Raw genomic sequence first — 18,354 nt, 5'->3', positions numbered from 1 at the left:
TCCTTTTATAGCCAACGTTTCGAACAGCATAATTGTGTCCAAAATCAAGGCCAATACCAGAAAAATAAATCGCTATTATACTTTTGGTCGTGAAAATCTCAAATCACATCTAATATAAAATGGTTTCAAAAAACTCATGGGTCTTAAAGACAGTAGATACACAAATAAAAAGGCAAATTCAAATTAAAATAGCAATTGATGTGATTTTGCTTTAAAAATTGAATAATATTGTTAAGAACAATTAAAGCAGAAGGATATGTATAAGATCATATATGAAAGTAAAGGAAGCAAGAAAAGCATGCTAGAATCGGGTTGTTTGGCGGTTCATCCCATCTGCCCGCCTCTACGGAGAAACGGCGTTATGGTTATTAAGTTGTAGTCTTTTGCTGTATTTATGTGAGTATAATATTTTTAATCCGTAGCTCCTAGCCACCGACACAAAGGCAATTAACTGAACCTTGAACTTTCTTTTCACATCACTCTTCTGGGAAATCGGAAAACTGCCTTTGAAATTTAAAACCCTTATCAAGTTTGCAAGGCTGTCAACTAAAGCGGAGACGACAAGAAGATGGCTGGTTGAATTATTCCACTCCGAACCGAGTAGCATCGACATCCGCACATTATGAATAATTTATCTCATTTATTGAAGCCCTTGACATTAAACAAGTACGTGAGCATTGATATAAATTAACAAGTTCGGCATCACGGTCATTAAAGAGAACAATACCGATTTTTCTGACCACCATCAAGAATACATAATTAATTATCGACTTGAGCTATAATACGAGAGTAAACTGTCTCAACTGTCCATAGTCAGTGGCTTGGCAATTATGGCTTCTCCAATTGCGGTACAAACATAAGTTTAGATTCTGACCGATCGTCTGTAACCAGGACGATACGTAGGATGGGTTGTTTCACAGAATTTGAAAAATTCATCAAATTTCAAAATTAATTTTCAATTTCTGTGGAAGTTCTATTTAAGTTGAATCGGATTTTCATGGAACTTGAAAATTGACGTTAAAATTCGATGAATTGTTCAAATTCTGTGAAACAACCCGTCCTAAGAGTTTTTACCAATCTGGGTAAAGATTGTACTAATTACCAGATATCTCGTGATTTTTTAATAATTTATTTATCTTTATAGAAATCACTCTGGGTTAGGGTAGATTATATGAAAATTATTTTAAAGTTCGTCCGTTTAACCTACCCCGCAAATTAAAATTAACCGAAATTAACATGATCGTTAGTATTTTAGATACTCTCACATACGTTGCCAAAGAATGATTGTTATATATTAGATATTTGTTGTTTTTTGGGATTTTCTAATGGATTGCTCGAAGACTGTCTCAACTCCTGTGTCGAGACAGACGTCCAGGTTTTTTACGTCCATTTTATATTATTATTATTGTACATATATTTTTTTTCTTTATTAATGAAATGTGGTTATTACAAGTTTTAGGTAAGTTTAGACTATCGAGCTAGGAACATGCTCGTATTGTGGTAGTTGAATATATTATGTACAGATAATTAAAATAATAAATCAGTATAAAATTTAGAAGAATATAAATAAGTAAAAAAACATATATTTTAAAAGAAAATAACGAGTATACAGTATAAGAGAGTATATGAAGTATACAATTAACTATTAGCGATTGATATCACACTCAACACTGGAACATTACTTGTCATGAGTGTATACATGCCAGTGGACAACACTGATAATTTACCGGAATATTTATCCTGTCTATCGAAAATGCACACGATAATTGAGGAAAGAGACAACCCTAATTGTATTATTCTGGGAGACTTTAATGCCGACATGAATTCGCCATTTGGACGTGAGCTTAAATCATTCTGCTCCGAATATAACCTACAAATTGCGGATGTTGACATACTCCCGCTCGACTCCTACACATACGTAAGCGATGCACATAATACCACGAAGTGGCTCGACCACTGTCTAGTGACTCAGGCAGTACTCAATACAATATAAAATATGTATATTGACTACAAGTCCGACTGGTCTGATCATAGACCAATGCACACCACTCTAAGAACTAATGGGTTACCCACATATACCGCAAGTCACACAAAAGTAGAGGATCCGTGTCGATGGCGGCCCAAAAGTCATGTAGAAGTGCAGTCCTACTCCAGGTATGCCCAATTTGCAATAGGTCAACTTCAGATAATTTATGGAACCAACACAGAAACTTATGACAGCACCACGATGAATGTAGCCCAAATCGATGACCTATACAAAAAAATTGTACAAGCATTGAGTAACTCAGCTATATCTGCGTTTAACACAGGGAGAAGGCCAAAAAATGGGAGAAAATGGAAGGCTACAGCGGGTTGGAATGAGCAGGTTGCCTTATATTATGAAGCGTCTAGAAATGCACACATAAATTGGCTGCAGAATGGACGACCTACTGAAGGTCCCATCATGGAAGCTAGAAAAGAAACCAGATTGCTTTTTAAGAAAAAATATAAGAATTGTCAAAGAAGCTTTGAGCAGAACAAAATGGACAAAATAGCGAACAGCTTTGAATGCAAGAATTTTTCATCTTTCTGGAATAAAACCAATGCCGTATTGAAAGCGAAATACACCGCACCGAGCCAGATTGATGGAAAATCTGTAAATAAAGATATTGCTGAAGTTTTCAGAAATACATTCTGCTCCGCACCAGATCAACCGCAAATAATGGTTAAAGAGATTGAGACAAAAACGCATCAACCAGAACAACAGCCGTCCATCGTCATATTACCTGAGATGATCCAGCGAGCAATACGCAACATGGCAGGAGGTAAATCTGCAGGTCACGATGGACTAGTGATAGAACATGTAAAGCATGCGGGGGAGTATTTAACAATACTGCTTGCCTCTCTCTTCACTGCCATGATCGGCCTCGGACACATTCCGAAAGAGCTGTCCAAAACAATAATAATACCGATCCCAAAAAGCCGCCAGTTGAACTTGACATCATCTGTTAATTACAGACCCATATCTCTTGCCACAATAATTGCAAGAATCTTCGAAAAGGTCATCTTAAATTTAACGGAAGACAAGCTCAATACAGAGGACTCTCAAATGGGCTTCAAAGCTGGATGCTCTACTGATACGGCCATATATAGCATGAAACAAACAATCGAATACTATAAAGCCAGAAAAACAACGGTGTACGCATGCTTCCTAGACTTAAGCAAAGCCTTTGACAGGGTTTGTCATAATGCGTTGTGGAAAAAACTGACCGAACGACAAGTTCCACCACAAATTGTTAATATATTGAGAACATGGTACAACCAACAGGAAAACTTTGTCAGATGGAATGAAAGCCTATCAGAAGCAGCCAAATTAAAGTGCGGCGTTAGACAAGGAGGCTCAATGTCCCCAGTGCTTTTCAACGTGTATATGGATGAACTTAGTAAAACACTAAATACGACAAGAATCGGATGCCATATTGCCGGGGTATGTATGAACAATATTAGCTATGCAGACGACATGGTCATACTAGCTCCATCGATAAGAGCGATGAGAAAACTTCTGGCAATATGCGAAGCTTACGTTGACAGTCATGGGCTGATGTACAATGCTAAAAAGTCATCCCTGCTGATATTTAAAGCAAATACTGGTCCCACTGTCATTCCACCCATACGTCTCGGCGGGGCCAACCTGACAATTTGCAGCGAAATCAAATATTTGGGGCATGTCATCACCGATGACCTAAATGATAAAAAAGACATAGAACGTCAAAGAAGAGTACTGAGTGTGAGAGCTAACATGCTTGCCAGGAGATTCAACAAATGCAGTCCTCCGGTGAAGAAGCAACTTTTCCAAACATATTGTATGAGCTTCTACACTAGCGAGCTATGGACGACATACACACAAGGCGTCATGAACACACTCCGAGTACAGTACAACCACGCATACAGAGCCCTATTTGGCCTCCCCTGGCGATGCAGCGCTTCACAGATGTTCACCGAAGGAAGGGTGCATGGGTTCGCTGCTTTGATGCGCCACAGAATAGCCGGGACGAGTCAGCGCTACCAGAGATCGGACAACACTCTTGTCCAGGCCGTTGCCCAGTGGTAGGGAGCGCCTCTACACCGGAGATGGAGAATTTCACTCAAGCCACCATAAAGTCCTAATGTGCACATCAATGTATTGATTTTTTATTTATTATTTTTATTTATATCTTTATTCATTTTATTTTTATGTATCAACTTAAATGTAAACTTTTATGGCGGGCAGAGCATTGCACACACCGCTCTGTCCAGCTGAAATAAACATTATTATTATTATTATTATTATTATTATAAATATTTGAATGTATAAATTGAATTGACGAAATCAACAAGAAAAAAATTAACTGTTTATATTTTATACGTGTGAGTTTTATATCAATAGATTGAAAAATATAGGAATTTAAAAAGAATAAAAAAATATAGTAATATAAAACGTAGTAAGGAGTAAAGAATAAAAAAAAATAATAATTATGTTTATTATATTGCATCAAAGTAAATATTTATTACTAGATAAGCAAATGTAAAAATATGGTAAACTGTTGATTAGTGTGTGCGAGTTACAGTGACATATGTGTATTGTGTATACCTACATTATTCTTCAGCACTTTTTTGTTTCTTTCTTGTTATATTATGACAACGTTAAGTTACATTTTAATGTATTACTTTTACCATTTGAATACGTGTGCAGTGTAGAGGTTTGGTTGTGTAATACCTAATTCAGGTAAAAGTTAATATAAAACATTGACACTATATTTGCGGAACGTCCCAGAGTGGAAAATACTCTCAGTATCGCCCCGTTGTAAGACCACCATCCAAAATTGAAAAGTTGCTTGAAATGGCTGTAGTAGTGTATGCTAACCAAATCTGAATTGCCATGTACTCCCCCATATTCTTCTTTCGCATTTCCTTCCTCTCCCCACTACATTCAACCTCACAACTTACCTCTTAGGCATAGTCTTACTGGCTTCACATGGTTGGAAGCAGTTGGGACTCTTAGCGGTATTCACATTAAAATAATCCTAATTTTGGTTTTAAAAAAATAAGAAGTACAAGATTTTTCTATAACTGAGAATAACTAAGTTTTATAATACATCTAAATATTAATAATAATATTTTATAAAACATTAACATCTGTGTGAATGCGTGTTTCTCCAAACCAATTAAAGGTGGAAACAACTGAATTAAAATTTATTGGTTCCAAAAAAAATAGTTCTTACGCGGCGCAAAAGGGGTAAACTAGATTCGTATAAGTTTTCCGTGGTCTTTTTTATCCGATGCGTAATTCCAAAGCCCAGATTCATGACAGCAGGCGTCCCCCACTCTCTTCAATATCCACGCAAATGATATTCCGCTCATGGACAACCAACATTCTTATAAAGCCTTCTACACCGACGACACCACCATTATGGTTCAATACAGTTCCGCCAGGATGATCACACCCCGCTTACAACACAACATACACAGACTCTGAGACTGGTATAACATAAGCCACATCTTGGAAAAACAGAGTTAAGCATCTTGGAGTCACACACAACAAAAAACTCACCTGGCACACACACGTCAAACATACAATTTAAAAGCAGCCTTTTACCCGCATTTACATTAAAACAGTCAAACATCACTACAGGACAAAATTCTCATTTACAATTAGAAATTACGAACCATCATGACCTTCGCTACACCAATTTGGGCTCCAGGCCTAAGAGACAAGAAATCTTTCAAAATGTCTTGCTCAGAAGATTCACCAAAAGTCCTAGGTTCGTCCGAAACAGCATTATTAGTTCAGGCACGAAAATCCATCAACTTAAAAAATGTTAAGTAGACCTAGCCAAACCATTTTACTGCAAACTTGCTTCCGATACCAAACATCTCATGCCTCGAAAATTCAAGTCTCGATGACAACCCCCTCCATCGCTTACCCATATCCATCCTTCACCCCCCTGTACCTATTTACATGATGATTAATAATGCACACATTATGTAATATACTAAAGTATTCATTTTATCATATATTTATATACATATATGATAAAATATGAAAATGTCTGTATGTGTTTATATATTTATATACCATGTTTACCACATAAGGGTATAAAAAACAATTAAAGAATTAAATTTAATAGTAAAAAAATGATCACCATATAAAATTGATCTTGAATGCCGAAGAAGTTGTCACAATAAAGTAAACCAAATTAGCGTAACTTACAGAGGCGTGGCCGATAATAATATTCCCTGTCAAAATATTCCCAGTAAGAATGTCCTCAGTTGAAATTTTCTCTTCCAAAATTTCCCCGGTTAATGGAAAGAACTCAAATATATAACACAGTATCCACACATAAATTGACAAGGTTACAAAATGTGGGGTTATTTTTTTTAAATAATGTATGAACTCGCGAAATATTAACATAATTAACTTTTGTAATTGTAAATTATATTTGTAGGTTAGGTTAGGATAAGTTTGGTTCATCGTGACGTTTCAGTTTAGTCTGCTGACTGACATTACCAATATAATAAAAGTTTACCCGTTTCTTATTTGGAACATTTTGGAAAGGAACATTTTGACAGGGAACTTTTTAACTAGGGACATTTTTACTGGGAACGTTATGATAGAAAACTTTGTTACCAGGTATGTAGGATAACATCTTTGATATTTTACTGATTTTAAAATAAACTAACCTCAAAAAGAAGACAAAACCTTTTTGATATATTACTGAACCAGCTTTAAAAGAAACAGTTCCATATTTATAAAGACGGGATGATACGAAACCAACCAAGCTTCTCCTAAAGCTCGGCTAACATTAGATCTTGGCCACATTGAAAACTAACGCGTTAACTTTTTAGGACTTTTTGCCTTTGACATGAATGATAGATTGTTATAAACTTCAGGGTTGAAAGCAAAGAAACGACAATGGTTTTTTTAACTTTATTGGCTAAAGGGCCTTTGGCTTCGAAAAAACAAACAAATAAGTAACAAATTTGTTAAAAAAACATTTTTTTAATGGGGAACTTAAGAGGGAGTACAGTAGTCCTGCAAGTGAAAAATATGAAATGTCATTAGGATATATATTTTTTTACACATCTTTTGGGATGCTGTGTGGAGAGTCTTTTTAAGGAAAGGAAGCTGGTTGACCGGCGCATCCTGAATACACCTCATTCGATGAATTATAACTAATTGGGGTGACCTATGGTAGAGGGGCTGGTTTTCTAATAAATGGTTTCCGAGTGGCAGTACCACCCGCACACAATTTACAGAAATTCACGGAAGAAACATGCCAATTTGAGTTGATTTGCGATAAACGAGTATGTAACTTTTATACGAATTTTAGTCAAAATTTTGACAAAATGGTACATAAATTATTTAAAATAATACATTACGCGTATTTGCGGCGCGTTTTAGAGTGGGGGATAATATTAGTATCGCTCTGGCGAAAGACCACCATTCAGTATATAAACATTGCTTGAAAAGGCATTCCTTCCTCTTCCCTATCTCTTTCTCCTCCCCACTAAATTCAGCCTCACGATATACCCCATTTGAGGATGCTGTAGTATTACTGGCATCAGACACTTGGGAGCAATTGGGACTCTTGTGCGGTATTATACATGTTTTTACTATATATTTTCAGGTAAATCGTGACCTTAAAATCAAACTTGACTAAAATGAGAATTTTTTCATAAAATTAAAGAAACGGAAAAATATAAAGAAGACCTTCCTGGCTATCCAGATCTGGTCACTAAACATTTGAAACAACGTTTCAATTCTGAATGGCGAGAGTATGTATCCATCTCTACATCCATCCATCCATCTTGAGACGATATTTTACAAAATTAATGTCACTCTACTTCAGTGAATTTTGATTTAAAAAAACTTAATCACATTCATATCTAACCGTCCAGCGTCCTTTAAAACTTACGATTCATAAAAAATCATTGAATTGAAAATAAAAACTTCTTAACATTTTTTTCGTGGAAAGCCAAAGCGTAAATTCTTTCAAAGTTTACTTTCTAAGAACCTTGTGCGGTAGGTGTTTATAGTGAGAAATAAGGCTGTGACCTTTATAATACTCTACCGGTAGGACTGCAAAATATAGTTTGTAGTGTAGTAATCACAAAAATCCGGAAAAGCTGGTTAGGACATAAATACTCCAAAGTGTAAACCGAAGTCTGTAAGTACATTTGTGGCACGCGAGAATATCGATTTTGGGTAAAAAATGCCTTGGGATTAGCCTAAATTAGGTCAAACTACGGCCCAAGACGAAACATTAAACTGCTGTACATCTCTTCACCATTGATATTTTAATATCTGAATAAAAAAAGGGTAAAAATTTTATAACTTTTAATAATAATATAATAGTAATAATAAATTTATTTCACATAAAAATCATACAATAAAACATGCGGAAACTTTGACTAGCCAACTAGGAATGGATCCTGTTTTAGGCCAGTCAAATTGACAAGTTTAGTTCATATTATAATTTAGCACTTAATATGAAACAAAACCGGTAAAGTTAATAACAGCCAGATAGTAGTAATAAAAAGACAGATCACCACAGGAGTTGTAAGGTAGAAAAAATGGGAAGGGTAGTTTATAAGTTTATAATATAGTTGGATGATTAGAAAATAATCGATAGCATTGATAAATAAAGTACAGATTAATACAGAATTGACAATTGTGTTCAGAAGTGATAAATATGTGTTTTTGTATTGTATGGACTTTAAAAAATTATGTATCAGTGTTTTGACAATAATGTTCATATATATTTTTTATAATGAGATTATCTATTGATTAACATATCTTCACTTTTTACCCTCCCTAAATCAAGGAGCCAGTCGTTGACCAATTTGCGCAAAACATTTGTACTTTTCGTTTTCCAAGCATTAGGAATGATATTAAATAATTTAGGTCCTAAGTACGAGAATTGCCGTTGCCCAAGGGACGTCGTGGTTTTTATTGGGACTATTGGATTATTTCTTGAAAGTCGGGTGTCGTGGAAGTGGTCGATGGAAGGGAAGTGCTGACGTTGTTTTTGTGCAAGTAATATAATCTTTCTAATATACAGTTGTCTAACTTAAATGATTTATTTTAACTGCGATGCCAGGATACACGACAAATTTGACTTTCAAAACATTAAATTATTCTAATACTATGTGCTAATTATAAAGTTCGTTTTCACGCTGTGTATAAAACTACTTCACACTAGCTGAAATGTTTCAAACGCTTCAAATCAAAATCCACTAACAATTTTGTTACCAGCTGCCAATTTTCTATTAGTTTTTTGCTCACATTAAAATATTTTTTCTGTATCATCCTGTAGAAAGAACAACATCCAAATATAACGATAATTTAATAATAATAAATTGGATAATAGGGTGTATCGATTTTTAACTTTTTTTTTGTTTTCAAATTCCAAGTTGAAATAAAGTTGCTACTAGGTACCACAACTTACCACAATTTTTTTTGGATTTTTAAAAAAATGTGTAGGTCTCCCGCACAAGGCCTAAAGTTTTAATTTTTTTCAAAAAATATCAATTTTTTTTTAAATTTAAAAAAATAAATTCATAACTTTTGTGTTTATTCCAAGTTAAAAAACAGTAATATTAGGGCATAAAAATAAGTAAGAAACGGTTTTTTTTTATAAAATATGGTATTTTGGTCTCCCGCACAAGCCCTAAAGTTTGTTAATTTTGATGAAATTTTGTAATTTTGTGTACATATATGAACCATGTTTTTTTAAAGTTTAAGCCACCGGAATTAATTGTACTTTTCTTACAGAAGGCATAAAATGAGACAATATATATATACATAATTCTTATATACATACACCAAAAATATATAGCACATATATACTATATATATATAATATGTTTTATACCTGAAAAAAGATAGTTGGACGGTGTAAATTGTATGAGAAAGGTGTTGAAAGAAACTGATGTTATTTGCTATTACTGTTGTTTATTACAAAAGTATAAAAGGTTATAACATGTCATAAAATGTAGTATAAAAACTAAGTACAAAATGTTGCTGATTACTTTCCATACGACATAAGTGGCAGTTTTCTTGTTCTACTGCAAATTTACTGACTTGTTTAAGTATTCGTCCTTTCATCTTGGCTTCAAAACCTTAAATCAAAATTATGTATAGTATTTACATAGGCCTAGTGAAAATTTTATAAATGTTATTACAGTTCCCAAATAAAATTTCAATTTAATATGGAAGACAGTATGATAAAGACGTTATTTAGAAACATTATAACTACAAAATAGTCGAAAAAAACTTACTTAAATTCAAATCCTTTGCAGAGGTTTTGTACTGGCTCTTGGTCTCGAACGTAGGTAACTCTTTACGGTCTTCCAGTCTGGCACGGATAAAACTATCTCTTTCGATTAGCCCACATACTCGCTTCAAAGCTTCTGTGACTTCCTTGACAATTCGTTCCACCGCTTGAGTGTGAGAAGGAATTCTAAATTCAACCCTTCCACTTCTGCCAGTTTCCGCAATTGACTCCAACTTTTCAAGGCTCATATCAGTAACAAGAGGGGGTTCGGTTACTGAAGTGGATTTCCAATCAATCATATCTATATAGTCTTCGGCATCAAAATTGATCTGAGGGGGTTTAAATACCCTTACCCCTTTCCTTACGGTTGAGCGAGCTTTCTGGATTCTCTTATAAGCCAAGGCTCTGATATGTTTTCGTTCATCGAACAGCATAGCTATCAAAACATGCTCTGGGTGAGCCATGAAAGCATTTATCTGTAACGTTGCATGGACGACTTTTCTTAGCTCATCTACCAAGTAATTGCTGAAAAGAATCATTTTAAAAAAATGAATGGAAGGTTGCGGGATTTGGGGATTGCACTTAATTGAGAACCATGATGGTATGTAGACCTTCATCATGAACTCTGCAAGCTTTCTTAGCTGAGGGGTCGGATCATCGGTGGCTACATACAAACGAAGGACTCGATTTGCCAGAGTAAGCCACCTGGCGTGCGAGATGTTGCCGGGGTTTCGTTTGGCCAACTCTTCTGCAATAGAATTGTCTTCCATATTAAATTGAAATTTCATTTGGGAACTGTAATAACATTTATAAAATTTTCACTAGGCCTATGTAAATACTATACATAACTTTGATTTAAGGTTTTGAAGCCAAGATGAAAGGACGAATACTTAAACAAGTCAGTAAATTTGCAGTAGAACAAGAAAACTGCCACTTATGTCGTATGGAAAGTAATCAGCAACATTTTGTACTTAGTTTTTATACTACATTTTATGACATGTTATAACCTTTTATACTTTTGTAATAAACAACAGTAATAGCAAATAACATCAGTTTCTTTCAACACCTTTCTCATACAATTTACACCGTCCAACTATCTTTTTTCAGATATAAAACATATTATATATATATAGTATATATGTGCTATATATTTTTAGTGTATGTATATAAGAATTATGTTTATATATATTGTCTCATTTTATGCCTTCTGTAAGAAAAGTACAATTAATTCCGGTGGCTTAAACTTTAAAAAAACATGGTTCATATATGTACACAAAATTACAAAATTTCATCAAAATTAACAAACTTTAGGGCTTGTGCGGGAGACCAAAATACCATATTTTATAAAAAAAAACCGTTTCTTACTTATTTTTATGCCCTAATATTACTGTTTTTTAACTTGGAATAAACACAAAAGTTATGAATTTATTTTTTTAAATTTAAAAAAAAATTGATATTTTTTGAAAAAAATTAAAACTTTAGGCCTTGTGCGGGAGACCTACACATTTTTTTAAAAATCCAAAAAAAATTGTGGTTAGTTGTGGTACCTAGTAGCAACTTTATTTCAACTTGGAATTTGAAAACAAAAAAAAAGTTAAAAATCGATACACCCTATTGGATAACTTTTATCTTGTACGCCGTGCGCATACGCCGTTTTTGTGAAAAATCACCCCAATGGTGCTGTACAATTTATTACGAATTCCTAGTCTTTATTTTATTTTATTATTTACAAACCGATTCAGAAAAACATTTTGATTATTTAAAAAAAAATACAGAAAACATTTTTTTTCTATCTGGTCACTTCAGATAAACACACTTTTATTGAAAAATTTACGACTTTTCACGGAAAAGACACTATAGTAAATCACTAGACATTGATTTGAAATTTCGCTATTTTACCCTCCGTCACTATTGATATTCATTTATTAAAAGATATGTTGCAAGATTGAGTTGATATTTCTGATATTTAAAAGATTTCAGAATTTAAGACTAATATTTAATGACCTTAAAGGATTACAAAAAACATTTTTACATATTTAGTTATTTACAATGACACACAAGTGAACAGTTACTGACTTTATCGAGTCTGTAATCATTCATCATGTGGTTTTTTTTTAATATTAACTCCACACAGGAGGCCCTGAAGAAAATAATTTCCCTCAGGGCATATGTCATCTTTGGGGATGCTGTGTGGAGGGTCTTTTGTTGAGAGGAAGGAGTGAACATGGGTCTTGAAGAGTCCCATGTTTTAGGAGGGAGGAAACACAGAGGCCGGCAGTTCGTTCCACAGCCGAGCTGTTGAACTTAAGAACGAATCTTAGAAGCGACCCGTTCTCATGCGACAAATGTCAACCGTGTACAAATGTTGGGCGCACTTTTGGCGTGTATCCCGACTACGCACCGGTGCCGAAGGGATCAATGACGCTAGTTCCTCAGAGCATCTTCCATTGTAATACCGATAGAACAAGGAGAGCATACCTACCTGACGCCTGTGCTCTAAAGATTGCAGTCCGCTTGTTAAGATTGGGGAATCTATCAAACGGACCGCCCGTTTCTGCACAGAGTCAAGGGTTTTTTCCAGGTATTTAGGGGCTCCGGACCAGAGATGGCTGCCAAATTCGACAGTAGGGCGCACTTGCGATTTGTACAGGGTCAGCAGTTGTGTACTATTAAAGTATCTGCGGGCCCTGTACAGTACGCCCAGCTTCTGAGAGGCCAACTTTACTCTGGCTTCGATGGAGCCCCCGTACCTGAGCTGGTCACTTATAAATATACACTTTCTTACTTGGTGTAACTACACCAAGCATATCAATGGAAGGCCTGTTCGGAAGATTGCTTCCGTTGATGGAGACTAGATTATCATTTGGATCCCTTTTAGACGTGATTACGTCTAAAAGGGTCTGATTAGACAGGATTGGGTCTTTGAAACATTAAATTCGACGAGATTATTTTTACCCCAGGAGGAAATACTCTCGATATAACTGTCCATTCTCTGCTTCAAAGCCCTCCGAGCCGTTGGAGTTTGTGTACCCTTTGGGGGCTTGTCAAACAAAAAGCTATCATGAACTGTACTGTCATCCGCGTAGCAATGAATCGGCGCACATGTCAAAAGGTCATTGATGTGCAACGAAAACAAAGTCGGAGACAGAACCGATCCCTGTGGGACGCCAGCATTTATGGAGTGCGAGGAAGAGGTGAAACCGTCAGCAACCGCCTGAATTGACCTATCCCTTAAAAATTCAGCAATCCACGTACACAGGGATGCGGGAAGTCCGTAAGAAGGCAATCTGTTGACAAGTCCTCGGTGCCAGACCCGGTCAAAGGCCTTGGATATGTCTAGTGCGACCGTTTGGGTCTCACTGTGACGTTCCAGGCACCGCCCCCAAACATGCGTCACATACGAGAGAAGATCACCCCACGAGCGGTTCCGCCGGAATCCGTATTGACGGTCGTTGAGAATTTTGTTCTTCTCGAGGTATGTGAGCAGTTTGTCGTTGATCACACGTTCCATCACTTTGGACAAAACTGATGTGATCGCTATGGGGCGGTAGTTGGCCGGGTCGGAGCGGTCACTTTTCTTGGGATTAGGGTGAATGACCGCTTTTTTCCAACCAGAGGGCACATTGCCACACTTCAGGGACATTTTGAAGAAAATTTTGTCAAAACTGGAACTATTTCCGCAGCACACCTCTGCAATACCAGGGCAGGTATTCCATTAGGTCCACTAGCTTTGTTAACATCGAGCCCCCATATAAGGTGGAGTACATCCCGATGCCGGATCCTCAGCTTTTTCATTTAGAAGCCGCAGTGAGGAACCGACGGCGGAACAGCACCTCCGTCATCGAGGGTCGAGTTTTCCGCAAACATTTTCCCTAATAGGTTAGTCTTTTCGGTGGCGGTGTGTGCTAGTGAGCCGTCAAGTCTGGTAAGAGGTGGCAAACTGGGTTTGCAAAAATTCCGACCTATTGAGCCCGCAAGCGACCAGAATGCCCTGCTGCCATGCGGGCAGGCAGCCAGCTTTTTGCTGATCTGCAGGTCGTGTTCGAATTTCGACCTATTAATGATTCTCTTGCATTCCTTTGCCGATTTGTTGAATGCTGATCTGCTTTCGGGCGTTCGAGATTTGTTTTAGGCTCGCTAAGCCGCGTTTTTTCGTCGAACTGCTTCGGAGCATTTTCGACTGAACCACGGCTTTGAACCCACATCAGTTTCTTTAGTAGTCGATTGTATGAAGCCATCCATCTCCGATTTGATGACTTCACCAATCTCCTAGGCACATCTTGAAGGGTCCGAAGTCGGAAAACAAACAGCTGTGGTAGTCCATTCCAGGCTAATTTCATTCCAATTTGTATCATGTTTAAAAATTGACATTTCTACGGACTCTTGCCCTTACCATGAAAATACGGACGAATAACATTAGCTTTTTAACTGTTGACTATTTTCGGGAAACTCATTTTACAAGTATCGTAGAAGCTTCCACAATTATAATAAATGATTTCTTTAAAATCATTACAAAGAATTCAGTTACATAGAAAACACAAAATAAAAGCACTCAAAGAAATCGTTTCATTTCAATAATGAACTGGAAAGATGTGTAAGCAAAAACATTGTAATTTATGTCTCACGTTTATTTTTACGGATATGAGCTACAAGCCTTCAATCCATTAGTGTTAACACTAACGTACTACGTAGTACTGAAGACTCCGAGTCTTGTGTGTGCTTATGCTTATTTTGATAAAGTATACTTGCTGCGTGTCGTCAAATTTTTTATTTTATTTTTAATGGTTTTAATGGCAAATTCATTCGATGATTTGAGTACAAAGCATAATATAAGAATAATGTTATAATTTTCACAGTTCTCCTCACTAGGGTTTCCAGTTTTGAGGCGGCCTGTAGTTTTTTTGTTTTTGTTTTTAAAATTTTGACTTAGGTCTCAAGTAGTTGTCTTTACATTGTCCTCATAATGTTTGCAAATTGATTATCACTCTATTCTCTCAGCCATGTTTTTAATTTAGTTTTAAATATATTCATTTTTGTTCGAATTGGTATATTGTTTCATAGAATTAAAATAAATATTTCTCCGTCCAAAAGATGTAAGTAACGATGTGTGATGTAGGTAGTGGAGTATTTGTGTTGGGTAGTGGAGTACTCAGATATGTTTTTTTAAGTTTAAATTAATCCATTTTTAATAAAGTTTGGTATCTACATTCAAAATTACGTATATAAAAGCATATTGATTGAAATTCAATATCTTGGGCATGATATTAAGAGGAACGAAATTAAAAGGTGACCCTATTATTAATATTCCAGCGGATGATTGATGGAAGATGTCGTACTTTGTGGTTTTATGGTTTATAGCTTTGTGACTCGTTTATGAGTAGTTATAGGCTGTAGCCTGCAGGTTGAAGGCTTCTCTGATAATAACCAACCATACTGTAGAGCAGGGGTGCTCAAACGGTCGATCGCGATCGATCGGTCGATCGCGAGTGCTTTTTGAGTCGATCTCGAGAAAAATTTCCCATTTTTCATATCTTTTTTAAAATTATTTATTTGTAATTTGTAGAATTCAAAATAGCGCAATCGACTAACTGACGAACATATGTCATCGTGCTTGCGATTAGCATTCGGTAATTACGTGCCATCGTATGAAAAGTATGCTGAGGACATGCAGTGCCACGCTTCAACATCCAAAGTCATTATTCAGTTAAGTTTAGAAACTAGAACTCGTTTGTTTTTTGTAAGAATTAATAAACTTGCAATTTTGAATAAATATAAGTTTTTTATTGACTTTTTAGTGCAGACCTCCACCTACCTTGACTAAAAAAAATGCATATTGCCAACTAATTTCTATCGTTCCTCCAAATTCTATGTAGATTCGTGGCCATGCAATTATGCAACGTCCCTATATATACACTTATACCTGCGCCACGATACACCCTACCTACATAGATGACAATTCTGCATCACACATACTTGCGCCTCTCAGAGTCGATCGATCGGAATCTAATAATATTGAGGTAGATCGCCAGCAGTTCAAGTTTGAGCACCCCTGCTGTAGAGAATACACTGTTGAGGAAGAAGAAATTATCTTAACTGTTTTTGAAAACATAAAAATATATATATATTTTATTTTTTTCTTCAGGTCATCACCATTTTTTCCGCCTCCAACTACTATGAGATTGGGTCCAACAAGGGCGCTTACCTAAAGCTGGTGGGTCCACAGCTGGACACCCACTTCGTGCAGTACACTTCAGCTATCTCCAAGACCAAGAGGTTGACCTTCAGGCAGCGCATTGGGCTGGTGGAGACCTCAGCCATCCGGGAGCTGAGTGCGCACATCCTGGAGTCCCGACTGGACCTGGAGACGCACTTCAGGAGCTATGACAGGGATGGGGATGGTAAGTGAAGCCACCGTAGTAAAGTTAACAAAAACCTGACAAATAATCCCAAAAAGGAAACAACTACAAAGAAATCAATTTTTGTTTCAAGAAAAAAACCTTAAAAATATAAATATGAGTATTTAAAAATACGTAATAAGATTATAATCCTTCGGTGAAAAAATACCAAATGGCTTATTGATCTGAAAAGAAATGAGTCAGAAAAACAGCGAATAAACACAACTTTATTTACATCTCTCTACTTTTGAATTTTTTTTCTTTTTAAATTGTTTATTTCTCCTATTTCTAAGTTCTCAACTAAGTTCAATTTCAGAAACCATTGGACAGTAAATTAAAAATAAAATAATGATTACAAAAACAAAAGTGAAAACTTAACACGATATTTTGATACCCAACAAAATATTAATGCCTTAGAACAGGCCATTTGTCTAATTAGGTATTAATAGAGCGACATCCAAGCTTAACCGCTGGAGCGATTGTGTCATTTACATTTACCATTTTATTTAAATAATACAATTCCTTAAATATATTACTACAAAGTATATAAAAATGCTTACTGCGGCTTAAAGTCAATAAATTCGCCTAGATTTCGCCGTTTTCCCATATTTAAGGTTATATTAATATGAAATTATATTAATACTCAAAAGGTTTTTGTAATAATTGGGAAATATGTCAAAAATCACTCATAATGAAAACTATTTATAATAATTGAAGTATGCATTATGTTTTTAATTATATAAAACGTTTTGTCTAAAAAAATAATAATTAAATAAAGATATCATTCCAGTCAACCTACATGGCACCAACACCAATTTTTTAACCATCACGCCATTTCGTCCAAGGGTAGAAATGAATGTTAAGGTTTGGAACCTTTTTGTCGCCAAGGAGCATTATAATTATATTATGTTTTAGTTTACGGCTATAATTTATTTCACAATACATCCTATTGATAGGGAACCTATAATAGGTTCTTAGGCCTGCTGTACTTAGTTATATATTTAATTTAGAAATGTCTCGTAGTACAGGCTTGACAGCTCCGGGATAAGTGAAAGATTTGTTGTTCATTTTGACAGCATTTTTATCAACTCAAAAACAATATTTGATGGTTGTTTCTATATCCTTCAACCACCTTAATCTAGGCTGGATACCAAAAGAATCACATTGCTTGCATACACGCGGTGCTTTTGCATTTTTAGAATTTGAATGTTAGAATTTCGCCCGGCCGGACTGAAGATTTCGCAGTCCGGATCAAATGGTTACCTACATAGAATTATTTGTCATCCGACTCTGTATTGCGTACAACTTTTGTTTCATCCACTTCATACATCATCTCAGACATACACTATTATATTGTATACCTAGACTCCATTCGGACATTTTTGAATTGACGTACCTACCTAAAGTTTTCGACACATTATCCACATACCATAAAAAATAACCTAATTCAATATTTCATTTATCTGCACGACCAAACACATTTAAACGTTCCTCTTTATACTTGTTTATTACGCTTGCGTCGGTTTTACATTACTGTCCGATCTTCTGTTTCATAATACCGTTGAGGTATGTAGTACATATGGGAACATGGTTATAAACGCTTTCAAAGAATACAATATTTTCACTCAGCTCGTCTTCCCGGAATTTTTCTCGTCAAGATCAAG

General features: G+C 35.7%; 1 protein-coding gene across 1 annotated transcript in view; it reads left to right on the top strand.

The window, feature by feature from the left end:
• The window catches only part of rdgC (retinal degeneration C), a 204,252-nt gene that overhangs the window by 135,773 nt on the left and 50,125 nt on the right, over nucleotides 1-18,354 (top strand). Inside the window, exon 10 of the mRNA XM_089631830.1 lies at nucleotides 16,438-16,693. Coding sequence (XP_089487956.1) covers nucleotides 16,438-16,693 — 256 coding nt within the window. The remainder of the gene's footprint in view (nucleotides 1-16,437; nucleotides 16,694-18,354) is intronic.

This window comes from Hesperophylax consimilis, chromosome 5 (genome assembly GCF_061612785.1).
Source record: "Hesperophylax consimilis isolate HC1 chromosome 5, BYU_Hcon_1.0, whole genome shotgun sequence".
NCBI lineage: Eukaryota > Metazoa > Arthropoda > Insecta > Trichoptera > Limnephilidae > Hesperophylax > Hesperophylax consimilis.
The sequence above is the reverse complement of the archived record's forward strand: the minus strand, read 5'-3'. Positions and strand labels throughout refer to the sequence as shown.